This window comes from Nycticebus coucang, chromosome 10, assembly GCF_027406575.1.
Source record: "Nycticebus coucang isolate mNycCou1 chromosome 10, mNycCou1.pri, whole genome shotgun sequence".
Taxonomy (NCBI): domain Eukaryota; kingdom Metazoa; phylum Chordata; class Mammalia; order Primates; family Lorisidae; genus Nycticebus; species Nycticebus coucang.
In genome coordinates this window covers 61,318,509-61,339,537 of record NC_069789.1, presented here as the reverse complement: position 1 = coordinate 61,339,537, position 21,029 = coordinate 61,318,509, and the positions used below count along the sequence as shown (strand labels likewise).

Sequence of the window (21,029 nt, the reverse complement as noted above, 5' to 3'; positions counted from 1 at the left end):
ACTTGAACGTCACTTATTGCTGAGACCTTCCTGTCCCCTCCTCCACTATCCATCTTCTTGCCCTGCTTTATTTTTCTCTTTGGCAGTTGGCAAGACTCGATGTGCTATTTATTTACTTACCTATTTATTTATTTTAGCTGCCTCTCCTGCTCTGAACATAAGGTCTGGGACAGCAGGGGCTTTGCTCTGTTCACTGCAATGTCACCTGCATCTAGAACAGTGCCTGCTACATCAGCACTGGTAATCAAATGAAGGGATCCATGTCCTAGGGCACCACCACCCCAGGCGCAGCTGGTCCCCTACTGCGTTAGCACTGAGACGAGGGAAGCACAGGCAGCGAGTAAGCATTTGGAAAATTTTATAGCAGTTTGCAGCCACTTCCAAGTACGTGGGTGGATGTAGACAAATCCGGGTTTGTTAAAAATCACATGGCAAGTCCCACAAGGCACCGGTTGTGAAATGGTCCCATGTAGCAGGACCACATGTCAGTCCAGGAAAGAATGGAAATTAAAAACAACAAATTGGTCTTTCTCCACAGATCACCTGAGGTCTGCTCTGGAGCGCATCATACTGCCTGGCACATTGTAAGTGCTCAGAAAATGTTTATTGAGTGAATGAACAATAGAAAGTTGTGATCTCCTGCATCATTCCAAGGTAAGTGTGGCCTTGGGATCTCCATTCCCAAGAAGAGAGACCAGGCTTCAGGCCTTGCTGCTAGAGCAGGGGAGATGGCCCCTGACTCCCTGACTGCCTGGGCTTGGAGGAAGACCCTGAGCCTGCCGGAATTTGTGACCTAATAAAGGCTCTCTCTCAATTAGGGCCTTTATTACCAAGTGTCCCCTGCAAGGAAATGCTTATCCCTCCATAGACAGAGCTTTAAGTGGGGCCATGGCTGGCTGGAGGAGGGTCTGGTGTGTGATCTGCACCCACAGGCCCTGTACCTGCTCACAGGGGCACTGGAGTCAGGCACTCCCAAAGTCTTGGGTGAAAAATGCAGGGCTGGGTCAGCACATCCCCTCATCCTCCCGCTGCTTCTATTTTCAGGCTGAGTCTTCATCTCCAAGGATCAGCCAGACCTGACTGCCCCTCCCACACTGGCAGGCATTGGGCTTTCAGGGAAGATGATGGGGGCCAGCTGGGCTCCCCTCCAAAGAGCCCTACCCAGCACCAGACTCCCTGTCTCGGCCCACAGAGGCAGCTGCCTCCACACCTTCTTCCCCTGCATTCCTGCCTCAAGCACTGTGGCCCTGTCACAGGACTCCAGTCTCCTGGCCACCTATGTCCCCCTTGGAGGGCTCTGGGATCCACCATAAGAGCCTTACCAGCCTGGTCTGGGGAGGGACTAGCAGAGATGGCAGAGTTGCTATTGCTGGAGGTTTCCCCGGGAAGGGGCCCTGCCACCTCATGGCTGCCCAACCCCTGGGCCTCAGCATCTACTCCCTTAGTGTCAAGGCAGGGTGACCTGCTCAGACACAAATCCCGGTGGTGCAGGGAGTCATCGGAACTCTTTAAGGCAGGTGTGATTTAAGGGGGCAGAGTGGATTTGCCTGTAGGGAGCTCAGGCTGAGATGAAGCAGGGACTCTGTGTGGGGCTCTCCCAGCAAGTTGGACAGACAGCATAAGCACTACTGTCAGAAGACACTGTTACAATGTTAATGACTGTTTCCTTCTGGATTCCTTTGAGTTTGGGCTCCCTTAAGCAAAGGGCCTCCTTGCCTCAGGTGAGGTTCATGGAAGGGCCTTTGGGTTTTGGTTTCCAAGGCCTGAGATTCACCCTAGGTTTGGGCAGTCTCAAGGGTGGAGCTCACAGTGCCCTGAAGAGGAGGTGGGACCTGGGAGGAGGCGCTGGGACCCCCCAGGAAATCAGGGTCTAACTTCATGGAGGATCCCTACTTAATGAGGGTGCAAAAGACCTATGACCCTTGTCACCTGAGACGTGCCTGAGACCCAGGGCCTGGGCACATCCCCAGGGCAAGTGGAAGCACCGAATTATTAACTGTAGGAATAACTACAGTTGCATTCTCGTCATCCCACAGGGATCTGGGCTCGGAATCCAAATAACGGTTTGAAGGAGAAAAGTCAGACATTTCTTGCACGCCTCAGTCGTGGGCAGAGGTTCGGTCCTGCCATGCTAGTTTCCTTATTTCACAGGGAAGTGCGACTCCGAGGGGCAGTGCACTGCCGAGTCTATGAGGGCCCCCACCTGCTCTAGCTGAGTCCACAGAGTTTCTGCTAAGCCAACCTGACGTGCTGCCTGCCATGGCCACACCATCCATGGGGTATCCAAGGCCCTGGCCATTTCCACAACTGCTTCAGCCTCCAGGTTTAGAAAATGACCCGATGGGGAGTGAGGGAAGTGGCTATGTTTAGCGTGATGAGCCCTCACCCACATAGGCATGATCAGAGTGGGTCTCTCTTGCCTTCCTTTCTCCCTGGTGGAGCCAGCATTCCCCTCTTCCTTTCCCCGAGGGCCTCTCCCTCACGGGAGAACCAGGCTCCCTCAGACATGCCAGGCGTCTAGATACAGAGATGACAGGGCTGAGAGTCCCAGCAGGCGACCGTGTGATTGGGGGAAGGTGGTAAGGAGAGAGTGGGAGACCAGCAGCATCTCAGGTAGAGATGGTAAGAGTAGCCAAGCACCCACCGATGTGCCAGGCCCTATTCTGGCCACATACACATATTTAATCCTCAGTGAAACCCTACAAGGTATGTACCCTTACCCCCATTGTATAGATGAGGAAACAGAAGCACAGAGGTGTTGAGTAATTTCTCCAAATCACACAGCTACCAAGTGGCAGAGCCATAGTGTGTAGTATGTGTCCAGATAGTTTGATCCAGACTTTGTGGTCTCAACCATCATCCCACACAGGGGAGGGAGAAAAATGGCATGCTTGGGACATCAGATCCTGCCCTCAACCTGTCCCAGGCCTGTCCTTGTCCCCGGGACTCAGTGTGACTTTGGTTTTGGGCTGTTACTGCTGAGTGGGTGAGAAGAAGAGGAATGAACATTTATTAGGCAACTCTCAGGTTGCAAGTCAGGTATAAGATCATTGTATTCATCAATATAATAAGCCCTAAACTGCAGGCATTGTGGTTCTTTGTTCACAGATGGGATAACAGGTTCCAAGGGTTTAGGAAGCTGCCAGCTGAGGTCTAAACTGGAGGCAGGTTGGTTTGACTTGAGAGCCTGTGCTTTCCCAGACTCCCCTGGAAGACTGCAAGAGTTTCTGCTTTAGCTTGGACAAAGGGCCCAGGGACTATTCTAAGGATTTTGATGTTCAGTTATTACAGTGTCCACGGCCCCTTCTTTAGTGTGAAGGAAAGTCATGGATTGGGGGAAAGCTAAGGGCCTGGACAGGGGAGCTGAGTCCTTGCAGGCTCCCAGCTGAGACTGCAATCCAGGTTTTCTTTTCGTTTTGACAGACCTCTGTTGAGGACTGTCAGTTCTCTGTGTTGTGGCCTGAGCTTGAAGTGCCCCGGGCTCCGCAGGTCCTGGATCTCTGAAGGGCAAGACTAGAGCTGAGGTTCTTCTGAGGCCCCAGCCTCCCCAGATGGCAAGGTGGAGTGGGCTGCTGGCCACAGGAGTTGGCAGGCACATTCCAGACCCTATAAAAAGACAAATGCTCTGGCTGCCAGAGGCTTAGGCTCCAGCCCTATGGTGGACACTCTGTGGCAACCTGAACCTCAGGAATGCAACAGGGGCCTGGTGGAGTGGGTGGCCACTCTGGAGCCAAGGAGGGGCCGCTTGGGCAGCAATCCTGCTGAGCTTTTCCTGCCCTGCCCTGCCCTTCATGGGCAGCAGGCAATGTCTACTTTAGAAAAATCATAAAATCACCCATAACTTGGAAATATGGCAAAGGGAGGGCGCCATATCCTTGTACCTTCACATTGGAGTATTTTGTAACAGGCTTGGCCAAGGATTATTTAATTATCCAGATCAGGGTTTCTCAACCTCAGCTTTACTGATACTTCTTTGTTGGTGGGAGGGGGCTGTCCTGTGTATGGCTGGATTTCTCCCCCCCCACTCCCCCACTGGATGTTAGCAGCACATATCTCCACCACCCTCCCTTTTCATAATTCCAGATATTGCCAAATGTCCCCTGGGGGACCAAACTCCCATGAAAACCACTGACCTAGGGGAATATACCTTTGTTTAACTCTACTCTGCCTTGTAGAGATGCAAATGATTTCTACCTGATAGAAGGATGACCCTGGTGGTTATAGTTTCATTGCCTTGTAGGACTGTTAACCTGCTTGGTATCTGACTTGGTAGTCCTAGTCCATCATTCTCCAACATCATATAACTTCTGTTCCTCTAATTCTCTTTAACCCAGTTTTACCCTCCTGCTTGGTCTCTCGTGAGTTAAATTATTCTTTGATATGTGTTCTTCCAATGCTTTACTCAGTTACCTTTTCACTTTTTGAAAATCATACTTGGATACAGAAGTGCTTTGAGGATGAAATGCTATAATGTGGCAATGACTAGTAAGTCTGACCAGTGTTGCTGCTTTTCCACAGGGGTCCCCTCAGCCTAGACAAAGCTGAAAGGATGACCCTGTCTTATAAGGGGTACAGGCCTGCCCAGGTATCCAATAGGGCCCCTGCAGTGATTTAACCTCTCTGGGCTGCGGTTACCTCCTCCTTACAATGGGAAAAATAATAGCACCTGCCTTGGGAGCATTCAATGTGACAATACATGAAAGCATTGGGACAGTGCCTTGATACAAAGCAAGTACTCACCAGATACTGGAAGTTGTCACTGTTATTGGTGGTGACGATTTGTTGGAGGATGGGGTGGGGTGACCAGAAAAATCATTAAGATGAGGTGGATGTTTCAAGGACAGAAGATGAAGGATTAAAGAGAAATCAAACACAGGTGTGGGTGGGGCAAAGAGGACTTTTCAAATCTGAAAGATCTAGAACAATCTGGGGGTGTCTGTGACCAGGGGCGTCGTGGCTGGGGAGACACCGTGAGGCACTATGGGACTTGCATAATTAAAGTTCCTCCTGTTGATAGATAAGGCGCTACAACTTAGATGGCCTGGACTCATCCAATTTCTTCTCTCAAGTATAAAATGTTAGCCTCATTTTATAAATGTGTGAATTGTGTCCAAGATCACACAGCTAGTACAGGAATGGGCCTGGACAAGAAAACATGGATTCCAGCTCCAGCCCATTTTCGTAGCTACCATGTCATAAGCCTTCCCCAGTCTGGCTGATTTCACAGCCAATTTTCCCCTCTACCAGGATGTTACCTAGTTGACCAGGATGTCAGCAACCCTGGATCCTCTGCTTGCTACCCTCTGACCAACTGTATATTCCTGGAGCTTCCTGCCCTCTCTGGGCCTCAGTTTCCTTTTCTGTTCATGGAGGACTCCAGACTTCCCCACTGACACAGAACAGGCAGAGTCAGAGGGTACCCCCAGAACCAGGAAATCCCAGGCTCCTGGCCCATTATCCTCAGCGAATGTGCAGGAAGGACAAAGAGAGCAGGAGAGAGCCCTGCAGGGGCACTCCTGGGGGAACCCACTACCAGACAGGTGTCAGGGCCCCTCCCACAAGTCAACACCACACACACACACACACACTCTGCTTGCACATGAGGCAAGTGCAGGAATCCTCTCTTGCCCTCTGATCTTCCCCACCCCCCACCCTGCCCCAGCTGCCCCTGGGCACCTGTGCTAGTCTGGCACATAACAAAGCAAGGAAAACTCTATCCTAAAATGCTCAGACCAGCCAACCTGGTCCGTGGACACAGTCACCAGCACCTCAACACATCTAAAGTCAGACACACCAGATTCCTCCTCCCCCACCTTGCCCATTCCTCCCCCATGCTGCTGTCTTGGTAAGTGACACCACCACTTACTTGCCCTCTGACACCTTGTGTCATGCCATGCTATCCCTTGTTGTCCCCTCCCCTACACCTGCACCCCCATGGTCAGTCACCATTGATTCAGTTTTTCAAACCCCTCTCAGCCCACCTCCTCCAGCCACTGTGGCTGCTGCCTCAGCCCCAGCCTCCCTCATTTCTACCTGGATAACCCTTTCCCTGCATCCCCCCACCCCACTTCATCCTCATATGCTAAGGGTGGCTGAGAGGTTTTCTTAACCCCCCCCGACCCCCCCCACGCCGACACACACATGATCTAGCTTTTGCCTCTAGCCCTTTGCCCACCTGGCTCCCCCTGTCCAGAACCCTCCCCCAGCTGGGCCCTTCACAGCATTCTCTTTCCACCCAATCCCCTGGCTACATTATTGGGGGGGCGCCTAGTGCTGGCTACATTATTGGGAGGCCTAGTGCAAATCAAAGTGTGGGACCCCATGTACTAAAGGTAGGAAATAAGTACTGCTCAAAGTACAAAATACAAAGCCCTTCCCTTTCAGTCTCTTTCTCAACCTGCTAAGAAGTGTTTTCATTGCCTATCTGAAGCTGTACAGGCCAAGTGCAACCCAGCCTGGGCACCTGCTGCCAACTCCCCCACCCTCACCATGGACAGCCAACACCCTGTAGCCTGGGCAGAGGTATAGAAGTGGAGCCAAGGACCCCTTCACACAGAGCCCACCCTAACCCACAGTGGGCAGGCTGCACCTAGGGGTACTGTGACCTCCATCCTGTGAGATTCTGAGGACCTGCAGGGTGGGTCTTGAGGCTCAGCCTTGTAGGGCCGCCCACTGAGTGGACTGTGGTACTATCAGCCAGGATAAGGACAACTGAAGCCATGCAGTTTCCTGAGACACTGAAGGACCCATGAACTCAATTATAACCTTCTCTACTTTTTCCCCCAGGCCCCTGCCAGGTGGCCCAGGGCATCAGGAGGCAAAGAATCAAGCTGAGAGCTTGTCCTTTGAGGCAGGGAGACGACAGAGGCAGGACCTCCTATGAGTCAAGTCTCTGAGCTCCTGGTGCACAAGCCATTGTCTCAAGGGACTTCACTTATAAAATATAGATTCAAAGGTAAAATCAATGAAAATTTCAATACTACAACCACAGAGCATCCAACCCCAAACATAGAGCCCTTCTGTGCTTTTGGCCTGTGGGACTACACAGGTCACACGTCCATGAGCTGGCCCCGTCCTCATCCTCAGGTCTCAGGTTAATCACCCCATCCTGGGGAAGCCTCCCTGACTCCAAGTCTAGGTTAGGTTCTCTTCCAGTGTGCTAGTATAACGTACCCAGATCTTGCACATTTCCCACTTCAACTATTTTAATTGGTTGAATTATAATTACTGTTTAATTGGTTTAATTAATTAAAGTTTGTGAAGATGGGAATTATATCTATTTGGTTCACAATTATGCCCCCACTATGTGCCAGGGATATGATAAGTATTAAATATTTATTAAATGAATGACAAAGTTAATGCAGACTTTAAGAGACTGGTGGTCTCTCCCAGCACGGCCGTGGTCTCGGCTGCTGCGCGCTGCTTGGGTGTCTGGGCAATCCAGGGGCAGCAGCAAGGGCCACGATGACAGATTACGGCGAGGAGCAGCGCAATGAGCTGGAGGCTCTGGAGTCTATCTACCCCGACTCCTTCACAGGCGGATGTCTCTCAGCTACCCCAATATAGCTCCAGCCCTGTTCATGTTCTCTCTCACCAGCAGTACATCTGTGCTGTGAGGATGTTAAGGGGATGAGTGAAGAGGGGTTTGAAGGTGTCATTAACTTGCTTGGTTGCACATTGATCCAATCCTCCTAACAACTAGTCTTCCAAAATATAAATGGACTCTCCTGACACCACAGTCTCCTTCAGTAGTGCTTCACTTGACAAGGTCCTGCTAAGTGTTATCAGAAAATCCACCCAGCTTCACTATTACTGTGACATCGGAGGCTGGAGAAAATGATGAAACTGTCCAGACTACCCTCAAGTTTACATACAAAAATACCCAGCTGAAGCTTCTCTTTGTGAAATATTCTCCCAGGAAAATCTAGACGATAATGATATCTCAAACACTTTAAAATTATTAGCATTACAGGCTGAAGAAAATCTTGGTATGGTGATGATCTTTACTCTAGTGACAGTTGTGCAAGAAAAATGAAATGAAATAGTAGATCAGATAAAAACTAGAAGAGAAGAAGAAAAGAAACAGAAAGAAAAAGAAGCAGAAGAAGCTGAAAAGCAATTATTCCATGGCACTCCTGTTACAATTGAGAATTTCTTAAATTGGAAGGCTACGTTTGATGCAGAACTTTTGGCAATTAAAAAGAAACGGATGAAAGAAGAAGAACAAGCAGGAAAAAATAAATTAAGTGGGAAACAGTTATTTGAAACAGATCATAATCTTGACACATCTGATATCCAGTTCTTGGAGGATGCTGGAAACAATGTGGAAGTAGATGAGTCCTTGTTCCAGGAAATGGATGACTTGGAGCTGGAGGATGATGAGGATGATGCAGACTACAATCCTGCTGACCCAGGGAGTGACTCAACTGACAGATGGACTGTCCCCATCTGCAGAGAGGCTTGACTGCCACAGCATCTGTGGCTATGCTCAGAGGGTTTTGATTTTCCTTTCATTTTTTTCTAAGAAAAAATAATTTTCAGGAGAATATTTTCTGATAGCTTTCATCATTGAACTTAATAAACTGACCTTAAAATTTCAAAAAAAAAAAAAAAATACAGAACTGGTGGTTCAGCACCTGTAGCTCAGCGGCTAGGGTGCCAGCTGGAGTTGGCGGGTTCGAACCCAGCCCAGGCCTACCAAACAACAATTGATAACTACAACCAAAAAATAGCTGGGTGTTGTGGAGGGCACCTATAGTCCCAGTTACTTAGGAGGTTGGGGCAAGAGAATCACTTGAGTGTTTGAGGTTGCTGTGAGCTGTGATGTCACCGCAATTTACCCAGGGTGGCAAAGTAAGACTCTGTCTCAAAAAAAAAAAAAAAAAAAAAAATACAGAACTGCTCCTTAGACCTCTCTTCTTAAAAACTGTAGATTAGAATGGGGTAGGGGAATGAGGGAGCGGGGAGAGGGGAGGATGGAGAGGGATGGGAGTTCACGAGTATGGCATACCTTTTGGGGGTGGGACACAATTATAAGAGGGACTTTATCTAACAAATGCAATCAGTGTAACCTAATTCTTTGTACCCTCAATGAATCCTAAACAATAAAAAAAAATAAACTGGATTATTTTTGAAAACTGAAAAGTCCTCAACCCTTTTCTCTGATATCTACAAAACAACCACTAGGGTAGGAGAGAGATGAATACTTAAGATCTCTTGCACTGAGTTTTGTAGAGATAAGCACATAACTGACAGGAGTGAGTGAGGAGGCCTCATATAGAAGTATGATGGCTGGGTGACCTTAGGTATCACCTACTCTTTCTGGGCTTCACAATACAGGGTCCCTCACTGAACATCACTTTTCCATAAGCTCTGACATGCCAGGGGACGTTTGCTGCTTTGGAAAGGTTTCTGTTCAGGTTTCCCTCTTTCAGGAAACTCATAATCCTATTTCTGTGAGCTCTCGACTTAACCCAAGGCTTTGCAACTCCAGCTCACAAACTAAAGGAAAACACACAGGATCATGGGAAAAATTTAGGGCAGCCATTTTTTTCAAGATGAAGATGACGTAACAATTAAGATGTAGTCTAATATCCTCCAAGGAAGGCAGAGTTTCTTGCAAAAGTAGTCAGCTTCATAAGGAACACAAATGGAATCAAGGCCCCCAAGTATAAAATCCTGAAGGGTAGGGTGGACCCAGAGCCCTCCCTACATTCAGACAGAGAGAACCAAGCCAAAGGCGGCCCAGGCTCCATGAAATGCCTTCCCTGTCAGCAAAGGTTGCATTGGTCCTACCCCCATTCAATCTCACTTTCCTTCCACATTCGGGAGCTCAGAGTTTTTTCCATTCATAGCAAGCACACATTTAGAATCCTAGCTGCTCACCAACTCAAGATAGATCCCCATGGAAACCAGCATAAAGGGGATGCAGAGATAAATAACCTCTCCTTCAGTCCCTGGATGCCAGCAAGGCCTCCTCCCTTCCCACCCCTGCAGTTAAGTGCCAAAAAAAGTTCTGTTGAATTTAATGTATCCATTTTCCTATCTATGGAGCCTGGGCAATAAGTGCCTGAGGCCATTATTTCTAAGAGGACTTCCCCTAGAAATCTGTGCACTATCAACCACCACCTTGGCAACTCAGGCTACATAAGAACAGGTTCTAAAGTTAGAGAGATCAAGATGGAGGCCCCACCACAGGACTTAGATGTAGGGTGACTCTGAGCAAAGTACCTCAACTCTCTGGGCCTCAGTTTTCTTGTCTTTTTAATGGGTCTAATGTTACTTACCCCACAGTGGTAGTTATGGGGGTTGACTAACATAAAAATGTAAAGTATTTAGCACAGAGCCTGGCACTTAATAAGTGCTTAATAAATGTTAACCATTTTTATTATTAATTAGCTATTGGATAAGTCAGTCCCTTAATCTCTCTAGGTCCCAATTTTGTCATCTGTAAAACAGAGTGAGGTGGGGATGAATTAGGACGAGCCAATTTTTGAAAATCCCTTTCACCTCAGACGTTTTATGGTTCTACGCATGTGTTATTAGCGGAAGCTGAGGAGAAAGTGGTGTTACAGAGCTCTAAACATTTCCTGTCTTCGGAGTCCTCTATTAAACTCTTCCATGAAGGCAAGCTAGTGGTCCCAAGTTTCTTCTGGATGTTATCCAGGGAAGGAGAACTAGAAGTCAACCTCTGTGGCTCGCCAGCTGACCTTACTAAGCTACAATTTCCACATCTGTCAAGTGGGACTACTTTGTGGGCTTGTGAGGATTAGATGAGTTTACCTTTATAAGCTGTTTAGCACAGTGCCTGGACACACCGAACACTTGCTCAGTGCAGGCTGATAATGCTATAGAATCTGGAATATATGGGTTTACCCTGAAAGGCTGTGGTACCACTCAGCCAGCCGCGCAGGTGCTTGGAAGGCAGGGCCTGCCCCTAGCCTGGGTCTGTAGCATCTTACCAGGCCAATGTTGAGAGAGTTGTTGTCATCTTCAGGCATGGGCAGGTACACGGCCAGGGCCACACAGTTGGCAAAGATAGTGAGCAAGATGATTGTCTCGAAGGGTCTGGTGTCAGGGTTAAGGAGAGCCTTTGACTGAGGCATGGGATTTGCAGGGTTATGGGGAAGAAAGTGCTGAGGGTCAGTCTGGACTCTGATGCCAGGCTGACAGGCAGGCTCCTGGCACTCTGCCCATGCTGCTAGTTCCCTATGCTCCCACAGAGGACAGACAGGACCAGGTCTCACCTGGAGATCTGGCTCCCTCTCCTCGAGAGCAGGTAACCAGGACTCTTCGAGACTGCAAAGGCCCAGTACCTGGCTCAGATCTTCTCAGCTCTAAGGTCCAGGTTGTCTGGACACCCCTCTAAGTGCCTGCCCACACCCTTTGCCCATTCTCAAATAGCCACTACTTCCTGAGATTCTAGTCAGGAAAAGCCCTGGGGGCTCACCAGAAAGATGGGCAGGGAGGCTGGAGGCTGACACAGGTTAAGGCTAGGTACCCACAGAGCAGGGCTGGAATGAAGGACAACAGAAAGGTGAAGCCTGGTTGTTTAGAACCATGCACACACGCTGGTGTGCACTTGCTCAGAGCCACTCACCAGCACCCCTCCTCGGACATACCCACCATTCCACAACCATTTCCAGAGAGTGCCACAAGCCCATGACTTTCTTGACTTGCTGACCCAACACAAAGTGAGTGTGGCAGGAGCTCAGCAAATCAGGAAAGGGGCACAGGCCTGTGTGTGTGCGTGTGTGTGTGTGTGTGTGTGTGTGTGTGTGATGCAGGCAGACAGGCTATGTAGATGGGCCTGATTGAAAAATCCCATTCCCAGGTGGTGCCCATAGCTCGCAGTGGTTAGGGCACAGGCCACATACACCAGAGCTGGCTGGTTCAAACCCAGTCAGGGCCAGCTAGATAGCAATGAAAACTGTAACAAAAAAATAGCTGGGCTTTGCAGTGGGGCACCTGTAGTCCCAGCTACTTGGAACTTGCTGAGGCAAGAGAATTACTTAAGCCCAAGAGTTTGAGGTTGCTGTAAGCTGTGATGCCATGGCACTCTACCAAGGGTGACATAGTGAGACTCTGTCTCAAAAAGAAATCCCATTCCCTTTCCAGCATCCTCTAGCATTTGAGAAGAGAGGATGGTCGTGGGGGCAAGGGCTACAATAGGAGAAGGTCTGGATAAACAGAGGATGGAAGAGGGGAGAACTCAAGGGGTAACATCTGATCTGACAGAGAGAGGCAAAAAGGGAGCGGCCAAGGAGGGCTTGACGTGGCCTGATTAAGAGCAGCTGTGGGGAGCCACGCAGACCCTGACCCCAAATCATCTCCATTTGGCCCCAGGTTTCTCTGGTCCTTCCAGGCAACAGGTGGTGGGAGCCCAGGCTTCTAGAACTCTTCAGAAATATTTCAAATATTCCTGACCCTCACCCTCAGAACACTCTAGATATAGGCCTCCCCTCCCTCTGTAGCTCCTTCCTCCCTTCCCCAAATAACTAAGATATTTTCATCCGTCTTCTTCCCAGAGTTAATGCGAATACACTGAGGGATTGGAACCCCCTGTCCCCATGGTGGTCTGTCTCAGCTAAACAGTCAGGGCAAGTGAGTCTGTGTCTGGGACCACTCGGGGTAGGGTCTTCCTTCTGGCCTTTTCCTCCCCAGCTCTGTACCCCTCTGAGACTTACCCCCTGTGGAAACTTTCCCTTTACTGTCACCCTCAACCCCAGGCAAGCGAGGGTTTTCTCAAAGATGCCACCACTGCTTCTTTTTTTTTCCCTCTTATTCCACCCTATTCCAAAATGAGATTTTTGCTTCAAAAACCTAAGTGACACCTATGATAGTGTGGATTCGGGCACACTCGGGAACAGTCCCCATGACACGAGGCCTTTCCACAAATGATCAGTGGGCATCTCTGGTCGTTGGTCAAGACTTCAGTTGTCCACTTAGGCCCCAGGAAGTCCCACCAATTCCTCTTCCTTCTCTTCCTCCTCCTCCTCCTTAGTTGAGGGCCCCATCCCAAAGACTCCTCTGCCACTCTGTAGTTCACCCCATTTTCAAGTCCCCCATCCTGGCCCTCAAAGTGTGTGCACTGACCACCCCTGCATCCCTCCCCAACATGACCCACGCTGACCAGGGCCCTGAAGGATACTTCCATTCCACGATGCTGATGCAGGCCTTCCTCAGGGGGTTCTGCAGGGTCAGGCAGAACAAGGCCCGCAGTGGCCTTGGCAGAATCTCGGGAACCGACTTCTTGGACTGTTTCTTCCTCAGGCCCTCGTCCTGGGGTGAAGACGGCTCCATGCCTTCCCTGGCACCCTGGCTTTCTTCTGTCTCCCCACCCCACTGTCCTCTCTTCCCTGTGTCCCCAGTGCCCCCACCTTGGGGACTGGGCCGGCTGAGCTTGTTGGGCTAAGGCTGCCCTGCTGAGCCAGACAGGGGCAGGGGCGGGAATGGGGGCAGGATGATTACTCTCACTGCTTCCAGGGAGTAAAATTAGCCTCCACTCTGCTCCCTGCTGCCTAGCAAAGCTCCTAAGGCCAGGCAGCTGTCATTCCATCCACCCCAGCCAGTGACATCCCAATCTGTCCCCTCAGGGGGGGTGGGGGTGGGTGGGAGGAGAAACTTACACACAGGCGTGGGGTGGGGCTGGGACAGTCGGAGACAGGATAGAAGGCTGCAAGTTTAGGGCAGTAGGGTTTAGGAACCTACTGTGATAGGGAACTTCAAACTGGCCTCCTCACACAGCCTAGCTCAGCTTCACAGCACCCCCACCCATCTCAGCACCTGCTGGATCAGGCCAGGATTCCTCCCACCCTCACCCACCCACTGTCAAGGAAACAGGAACCCTCTCCCCATGAGGGTGGAAGGCTCTGGGAGCAATCTTGACTGTGCACACCTCTGACATAGCACCTCATATCCCGGCTGTAAGTGCTCTGGGCTGGGAGTGGGAATGAGAAAGGGGCACCAGGGTGGGCGAGGGTGGACAGTGATCTACAAATGAAAAAACTCAACAATGCTTTTATTTGGTGCAACCACAGTGCCAGTGTACCCCAACCCTCCCTCACCCCCAACACCTCAGGCTTACAAGCTGAGGGGAATAAAACGCAGTCCCTACCCAACCTGGGAAAAAACAAGAAGGCCTCACTGGGGCACGGGAGAGGGCAATCGCCCTCCATCAAGGAAGCCAGGGAGCACCGCCCGGAGTACTTGCCGCCTCTCGCCGTCCGACATTCCACCCAGCTGAGCGCCAAGTAGGAGGGTGGCCTCCCATCCCTCCCTCTGAGTTCCTCCCACGAGGGGCGAGCGGGCTCCTAAAGAAGTCGCTAGTACTTGAGGCCATCTCGTGGACAGCCGGGAGAGACCAGCAGAGACAAGACTGTCCCCAAAATTCGAGGGAGGGCAGAGCCACCTGAAAGGGAGCGTCTGGGGCTGTCCCGCTGCAGCCTGGAGGGGGCGAAGCGTGCACCCACAGCTGTCCCGGGCCCTGTCACTCTCTGTGCCCACTGACCCCCTCCGGTCTCTATCGTGCCCCTCGTATGCCTGGCCCTGCACCTCTGCCCCCAGCTGGAGGAGAAAGGAGGGTGTCACACACGCTGGAACGCCACGGACCTCCCAGTGTCAGGAGCCTGCGCCGGACCGCGGGTGACCAAGAAGCCCCACGTTGCTCCCGGTCCCACTCCTGGGTCCCCAAGCCGGGGTCGGCCACGGGCCCGATCAATGGCTGGATTCCTCCGACTCAAAGAAAGGCGACGAGGAGAAACAGGAGGATTCGGACGACTCGGGCACCAGGGAGAGCGGCGCCTGGGCCTTGCCGTCGCTATGGCCCAGGCAGTCCGATTGGGAGGCGGGAGGCGCGGGGAAGGGCCCGGCGCCGGGAAGGCCGCGGGCTGCGGGGGACTGCGCCCCGTCTGGGGCTGCGCTCAGCAGCTCCTGCAGGTACTTGATGTAGCGGATGGCGGCGCGCAGCGTCTCCACCTTGCTGAGCCGCTTCTCCGCCAGGGCGCCGGGGAGGTGGCCGCGGAGGCGCGCGTAGCCCTCGTTGACGCACTTGACGCGCTGGCGCTCGCGCTCGTTGCGCTTCTGGATAAAGGCGGGCTCAAAGGGGTAGTCGTAGACCCCGAAGGCCCCGGGAATGGGCACGTAGGGGAACACCCCCGCGTAGGCGTCGTAGTAGGGCAGCTCGGGGTGGCCAGGGTACAGCAGGAAGGGCATGTTGCCCAGTGGCTTGGTCGGGGGCAGGGGCGACTGCCGGGGAGGGGGCGCGACGGCCAGCTGCATACAGCTGGGGGGCCCCATGGGCCTCCGTTCCATCAGGGTCCGGCAAAAGTTATTGTTCATGGCGCCCAGTGGAGCTGGACCCAGAGTGACCCTCACCGAATCGCCCCTGCTTGGGGTCTACAAGGTCCCTGACTACAGGGGCAAGTCACATCGCCAGCAGGGCCTTGCTAGGGCCAGGACTTGCTAGGGCCTGTTTTCTCCTTTTAGGGTGGCTTCCAAGGACTCTCTAAAGCGAACCATCGCCCTGGACAAGTGCGGCCCCTCGCAGAGGCCTGACGAGTACCTTCTCAAATCCAGCCCGTGGCGCTGCGGAGCTCCGAGGGCGCTCCGCACCCGTGAGCAGGCCAGCAGACCTGCGCACCCTGCCTCGTCCTGCAGCCCAGCACAGGCACCTCCCACGGGCACTAACCCCCAGGCTCCATGCCGAGGGTGGGGAGCAGCTACTGAGTCTTGTTCCTGGCGGCCTTCGGAATTCCCGGGCTGTCCCCAGCGCCCACCCTGACGGCTGCTGTTAGGAGTGCTCCAGCTCAGCAGAGGGAGTCCGGGGGAACGTTTCTAAAGAAGAGGAAAGTGAAAATATCAATTAGGAAAGGCCTGTATTATGGGTTTCTTTATGTCACTCCCACCCTCAAACAGGATTGTCAACTTCATTGGGTGGCTGGGACAGTGTGGCTGCTGAAGAAGTGCAGATCTGGGTTGAAAATCTTATTTTCACACTTTAATGGTTGCCTGACCATCTTATGTTGTGGTTTCCATATGTGGAGACAGTAAAAACGCCCTTGACAGGAGTTTAACAGAATATGAGAAACACCTCCTACACAGCCTACCTTATTAAACTGTCTAATGTCACTTCCTTTGAGAGTGGGAATTAAATCTCATCACTGACACCTTCCAGGGCTTTCCATCTAAAAGGGGCTCAGAGTCTGCCCATTGAATCAGCAGTAGGAATCCCAGCAGCAACCACCAGTCAACCAAGTCTAACTCTTTATTGAAGGAAATGTGTCTTTGACAGGAAACTCAGGTGTTGTTGGGATGTACAAAGCCTGGCAGAGTCCGTGTGAGGCTGTGAACACTGGTTAAGGCCTCTCTAAGTGACAGAGAGGGGCCAGCTTTTTCCCTGATGGGGGGTGATCAGTGATAGATTCAGAGCCCTCCAAGTGTCTCCTGTACCCTTTCACCTTTGTCCTTTGTGCAGGTTCTGAGTCTGCTCCCAGCTAGCTTTGTCCTCTCTGATGAATGCAAACCAAGAAGAGTCAACAGTAATTCTGTGCATCATGCAGACTTGGATGTGTTCTCAGAGGCAAAAGCAAATGTATGTATGAGACATCCAGACAGATTCACATAATTCCCCCCTTTTCTCAATAGCCTTAAAGGGCTTGAATTGCTTTCAAGAGAAGATTCTAGGAGATCTCTCCCAAACAGACCCTCAGCTCTCTAGGTCAGTCTCCTCCTGATACTCTTTGCCTGTTCCTGACCTCACTTCACACTTTAGCTTGTGCTGACTCTGTAGCTTTCTCTGTGCTGCTCTGCATCACCAAATCCTGCTGCCTTTAGATTCCAGCTCCTGCCCATCCCGATTGCCCGAGATTTTCAGATTACAACGTGGGCTTTCAAGGTTGTGCATTCAAAACCTTCCTAATGCCGCAATGTATTTTCATTGTTAAAAAGGGGTCACAGCCCACAGGTTGAGAACCACTGAGCTAGACTGTAAGCAACCAGAGGGCAGGGGATAGGCTTTTTATTTCTTAGGTAATACCTCTCAATCCCTCACTCAGTGCTAGTGTGCTTGAAATCATATTCTAGTAGTGCTTTTTTTTTTTTTTTTTGGAAAAATTTGGGATCCAGACTGTAATCTCCCTGTGATCCCTGTCTGTTCATATTTGACTTAGAGGTCTAAAGTTTATTTACAGCTAAATGACAATTTTAATAAAGACAACTTAATATTTGTTCATGTTGATTCAATGCTCATAACTTACTTATCTTTCTCATATACTATTTTTTTTTTTTACTTTTTTTTTTTATTGTTGGGGATTCATTGAGGGTACAGTAAGCCAGCTTACACTGATTGCAATTGTTAGGCAAAGTCCCTCTTGCAATCATGTCTTGTCCCCATAAAGTGTGACACCCACCAAAGCCCCACCCCCCTCCCTCCGTCCCTATTTCTGCTTTTCCTCCTCCCCCCCCAGTGACTCAAACAGAGAAGCCTCACAGTGAGCCCATGTATTTCTCAAGCCAGTTCTGTCTTTACCATTAGAAAAGAACCAATAAAAAAATAAATAAAGAAAAGAACCAATAACCTGCCAGAGAGCATAGGTGAGAATACACCTGCAAGTAAATTGTGTTCTATTTCTTCATTGAATCCTCTGCCCCATTCCAGAAGCCTAGGGACATAGTCGCACATTTTTAAGTGGCACGATATTCATTCAATGAATACGTACTGATGACCTTCCATATACAGAGACTGTTCTAGGTTCTGGGATAGGACAGTAAATAAACATTGCAGTGAAATAATAATGCTGATAGTCATAGTTCCCATTTATTACTTATATGTGGGACACCCTCCTAAGTACATTACATGAATCATCTCACTGGCTTCTCACGCAATTATTTTGAGGTAGGTGTTAATATTATCTAGTTTTCCAAATGAGAAAAATGAGATTTAAACAGTAATTCAGGAACTACTATAATAAATGCTAATCAACCATGCTCACTCTCCCTCCACTTCCTCCAGTATTTCTCCTTGTGGCTTCACATCTGATCAAAGGATCAGAGAAGTTCGCAGTGACCTGACAAAAAGATCTTATTAAATTAAATTGCTGTTGATTTACTGCTGCATATTAAAATTATTGTGCTATTCTTTAGCCTCTGCTCTGGTAAGAGAGATACTGCAGGTCATCTTGGTTATCCTTGGGGATGTAACACCCCCTTGAAGATGTTCTTATGAGAGTGGACCATCTCCCATGGGAAGATGAGAATTGGGGTGTAATTAGACTGAGCCAAGCATCAGGAGCTGTACCCCTGGAAGCCTGATGAGAAACCTGCTTGCCTGAGTTCAGAAACTGTGAGCAGAGACCCGGAGCAGCTGCAGTTGTCAACAGCGCCACAGTGTGTTAAAGAGAAGCAATGGCAGTAAACTGTCTAAAATTCTAGGTCCTGATCCCATGGGGTGGAAGTCATAACTTCCCGTTACAACTCTCCTTGGGGACTATGAGTCCCTAGGTGTATCAGAAAATTCAGGTATAAGAGAGAACTCCCAAGGAAAACTGTCAACATCTACTAATTTTTCTCCCTGAGTTTGCAAAGCAATTCACATCACTCAACTATTTTTATGTACAGGTCCATAAAATGCAATTACATATTTTGTTTTGAATTAAAAAAAATACCACATTGTATCATTACTAGGCAACTTACTAGATAAAAGCGTGGTTCTTAAATAGTGAGTAGGAGCTCTTCCTCCACACATTGGCCTTCCACCCCCATGACTATTGAAAGAATCTAACTGAATTAACCCATGGACTGACTTAACTAGGCACAGGCTATTAGCTACAGGCATTCTGCCTGCCTTTTCAAGGGATCCGGGCTCTTTCCTTGTCCCCAACAACACCCATTCCTCGCTAGCTCTGCCCTACTCTAGTTTTCTGTGCCCTGGGGAGCGGGGGAGCCGATGTGTTTGGCAGGAGGTACCTGACATTCTTCCACAAGCTCTCTTCATGGTGCAAGCCACACCAAGCCCTTTTATGTCCATACTATGTGCACAGTTTTGCATGTACAGTTTACTAAGAGTCACTACCATCAAATACTGTGCAAAGAACTTTACAGCCCTCAAATCTGACTTGCAGCAGAGAAGGTAAGTTGCCGGTGGGGTCTCCCAGGCCTCCTTCCTAATGACTTGTCGCTTTTATTTGTGCAGCGTGTAGTGTTTGCCTACCAGTATTAGCCCCTTATAGCCACATGCTTCCAGAGGCTTTTTTTTTGTTTGTTTTTGTTTTTGTTTTTGTGATTTTTGGCCGGGGCTGGGTTTGAACCCGCCACCTCCGGCATATGGGACCGGCGCCCTACTCCTTGAGCCACAGGCGCCACCCGCTTCCAGAGGCTTTAACTGTCCACACGGCTGGCACATTATCATAACTTGCTGTTAATGGCTTCATATGTGTCACCAGCTGATCTCTGTCCAGGCCTCTCCCCCGGGTGGCTGGTGTTCACCCAGCTCTACCTCCCCTGGCCCTAGCCCTATACTCTGCACGACCAACTGGCATCCTGAGAGCTCTCACCTCCTAGGGTTCTTCCCGATAACTGTCCCGACTCAGGCTGTGAACTGTAAGAGGAAGAGCTGTCTTGTACTTCTTTGAAACACAGTATATGCTCAGCAAATATTTGTTGAATGAAGCCCTGGGGAGGTTCATCTAGCAGAGGCAGATGTGATGTGAATCTGGAACAGGCTGGCCCATTTACAGAGCAGACAACATAACTCTACTTTTCTAGCCTTTCTCACTGTCTTCACTGGGACAGGGCCAGAGTTGGGAGCTTGAGGTCAGAAATTGGCTGAACATGTCCCTTCCAACAGGGAACCCATGGCTGTGAGGACACCTTGAGGAAAGTGAGTGCTTCTCTGACCATTCTGGGAGAGTTCTGACAGTTGATCAGTTCAGGATGGTGCTTTTTGGTAGCAAGGTAAGGAGCAGTTGTATCTTAGGGTAAGATTGCCTGCTGAGTCACATTAGCACTTATTGGAGGATTTAGAATGGGAGTCCAGATGTCCTGGCTCCTCAGCTGTAGATGGCCATCTTTCCTACCTTAGGTTTTGAAAATCTCTCGTTGCTTCCAAGCAACCTGTGTGCAGCCACTTTCACCAAGAGAAAAGCATCTTGGAGCTCTGACCTGGGCTGACCACACCAAGACCTCAAACAGGGTGGAGAAAGGAGAGCTCACGGGGTTAGCAGCCTTCTGACACTGAATGCTTTTTCTGGTCCTCTGCTTTCTTATCTCACTGAATCCTCTCATCTGGGAAGAGATAGGTATCGTTGTTCCTATATATAAAAGAGGAAACTGAGGCTCAGAGAGGCTAAGAGACCTGCTCAGGGTAACATAGCCTGGTTGCCACTTACTGGAGTCTAGATACTCCAGGACCTTTTTAGCTGGGCAGCAGTCCCATGCTTTTTTTTTTTTTTTTTTTTTAAATTGTGATTATTATAGGATCTCCTGGGGGCCAGAGCTGGGTGAGGGGCTTGGTCCTTCTTAATTCCCTGACTATAATCTTGCATTTGCAATACTAGGGAGTCACAGGAAGATGTTCCTAGAGTCAGCTACACCCATTCCCCAGAAAGAGTATCATGCCTCTACCTCCCGAACCCCCCAGGATGGTGGGAGGAAAACCTCAGAGCACCTCACCTGCTCAGGAGTTCCCATGTGAAAACCATCCTGAGAAGCAGAAGAATATGGGCTTTAGGTCAATCTCACCCAAATGAATCCTGGCTCTCCCCTTACTGTTAAGTAGTCTTAGGCAAGTTACTGATTTCTACAAGCCTCATTTTCCTCTTCAGCAAAATGGGGATAATAATACCTACCTTAGAGATTATTAGAAAGTTATGTATGTGAGCAGAATTCTCATCACAACCTGTGATGTCAGGACTGATAGTACCCCCATCTTACTCATGAGAAGACCAAGGCGCAGAATGGTTAAGCAACTTCCCTCAGGTCACACAGCTGGTACATGGCACATTTGGGGTTCATATCCAGGCAGCTGTCGTCTC

At 50.0% G+C, this 21,029-nt stretch overlaps 2 protein-coding genes across 2 annotated transcripts in view; both read right to left on the bottom strand.

The window, feature by feature from the left end:
* CACNA1S (calcium voltage-gated channel subunit alpha1 S) overlaps positions 1 to 13,491 on the bottom strand; it is a 68,353-nt gene extending 54,862 nt beyond the window's left edge. Inside the window, exons 1-2 of the mRNA XM_053606750.1 lie at positions 13,151 to 13,491; positions 10,962 to 11,067 (exon numbers count right to left, since the gene is read on the bottom strand). Coding sequence (XP_053462725.1) covers positions 10,962 to 11,067; positions 13,151 to 13,302 — 258 coding nt within the window. The 5' untranslated portion in view covers positions 13,303 to 13,491. The remainder of the gene's footprint in view (positions 1 to 10,961; positions 11,068 to 13,150) is intronic.
* A 626-nt stretch (positions 13,492 to 14,117) lies between these two features.
* Positions 14,118 to 16,216, bottom strand: ASCL5 (achaete-scute family bHLH transcription factor 5). Its single transcript, XM_053607395.1, has one exon. It carries the CDS (start codon positions 15,337 to 15,339, stop codon positions 14,716 to 14,718), a length of 624 nt encoding a protein of 207 aa, XP_053463370.1. The 5' UTR covers positions 15,340 to 16,216; the 3' UTR covers positions 14,118 to 14,715.
* Positions 16,217 to 21,029: the final 4,813 nt, after the last annotated feature.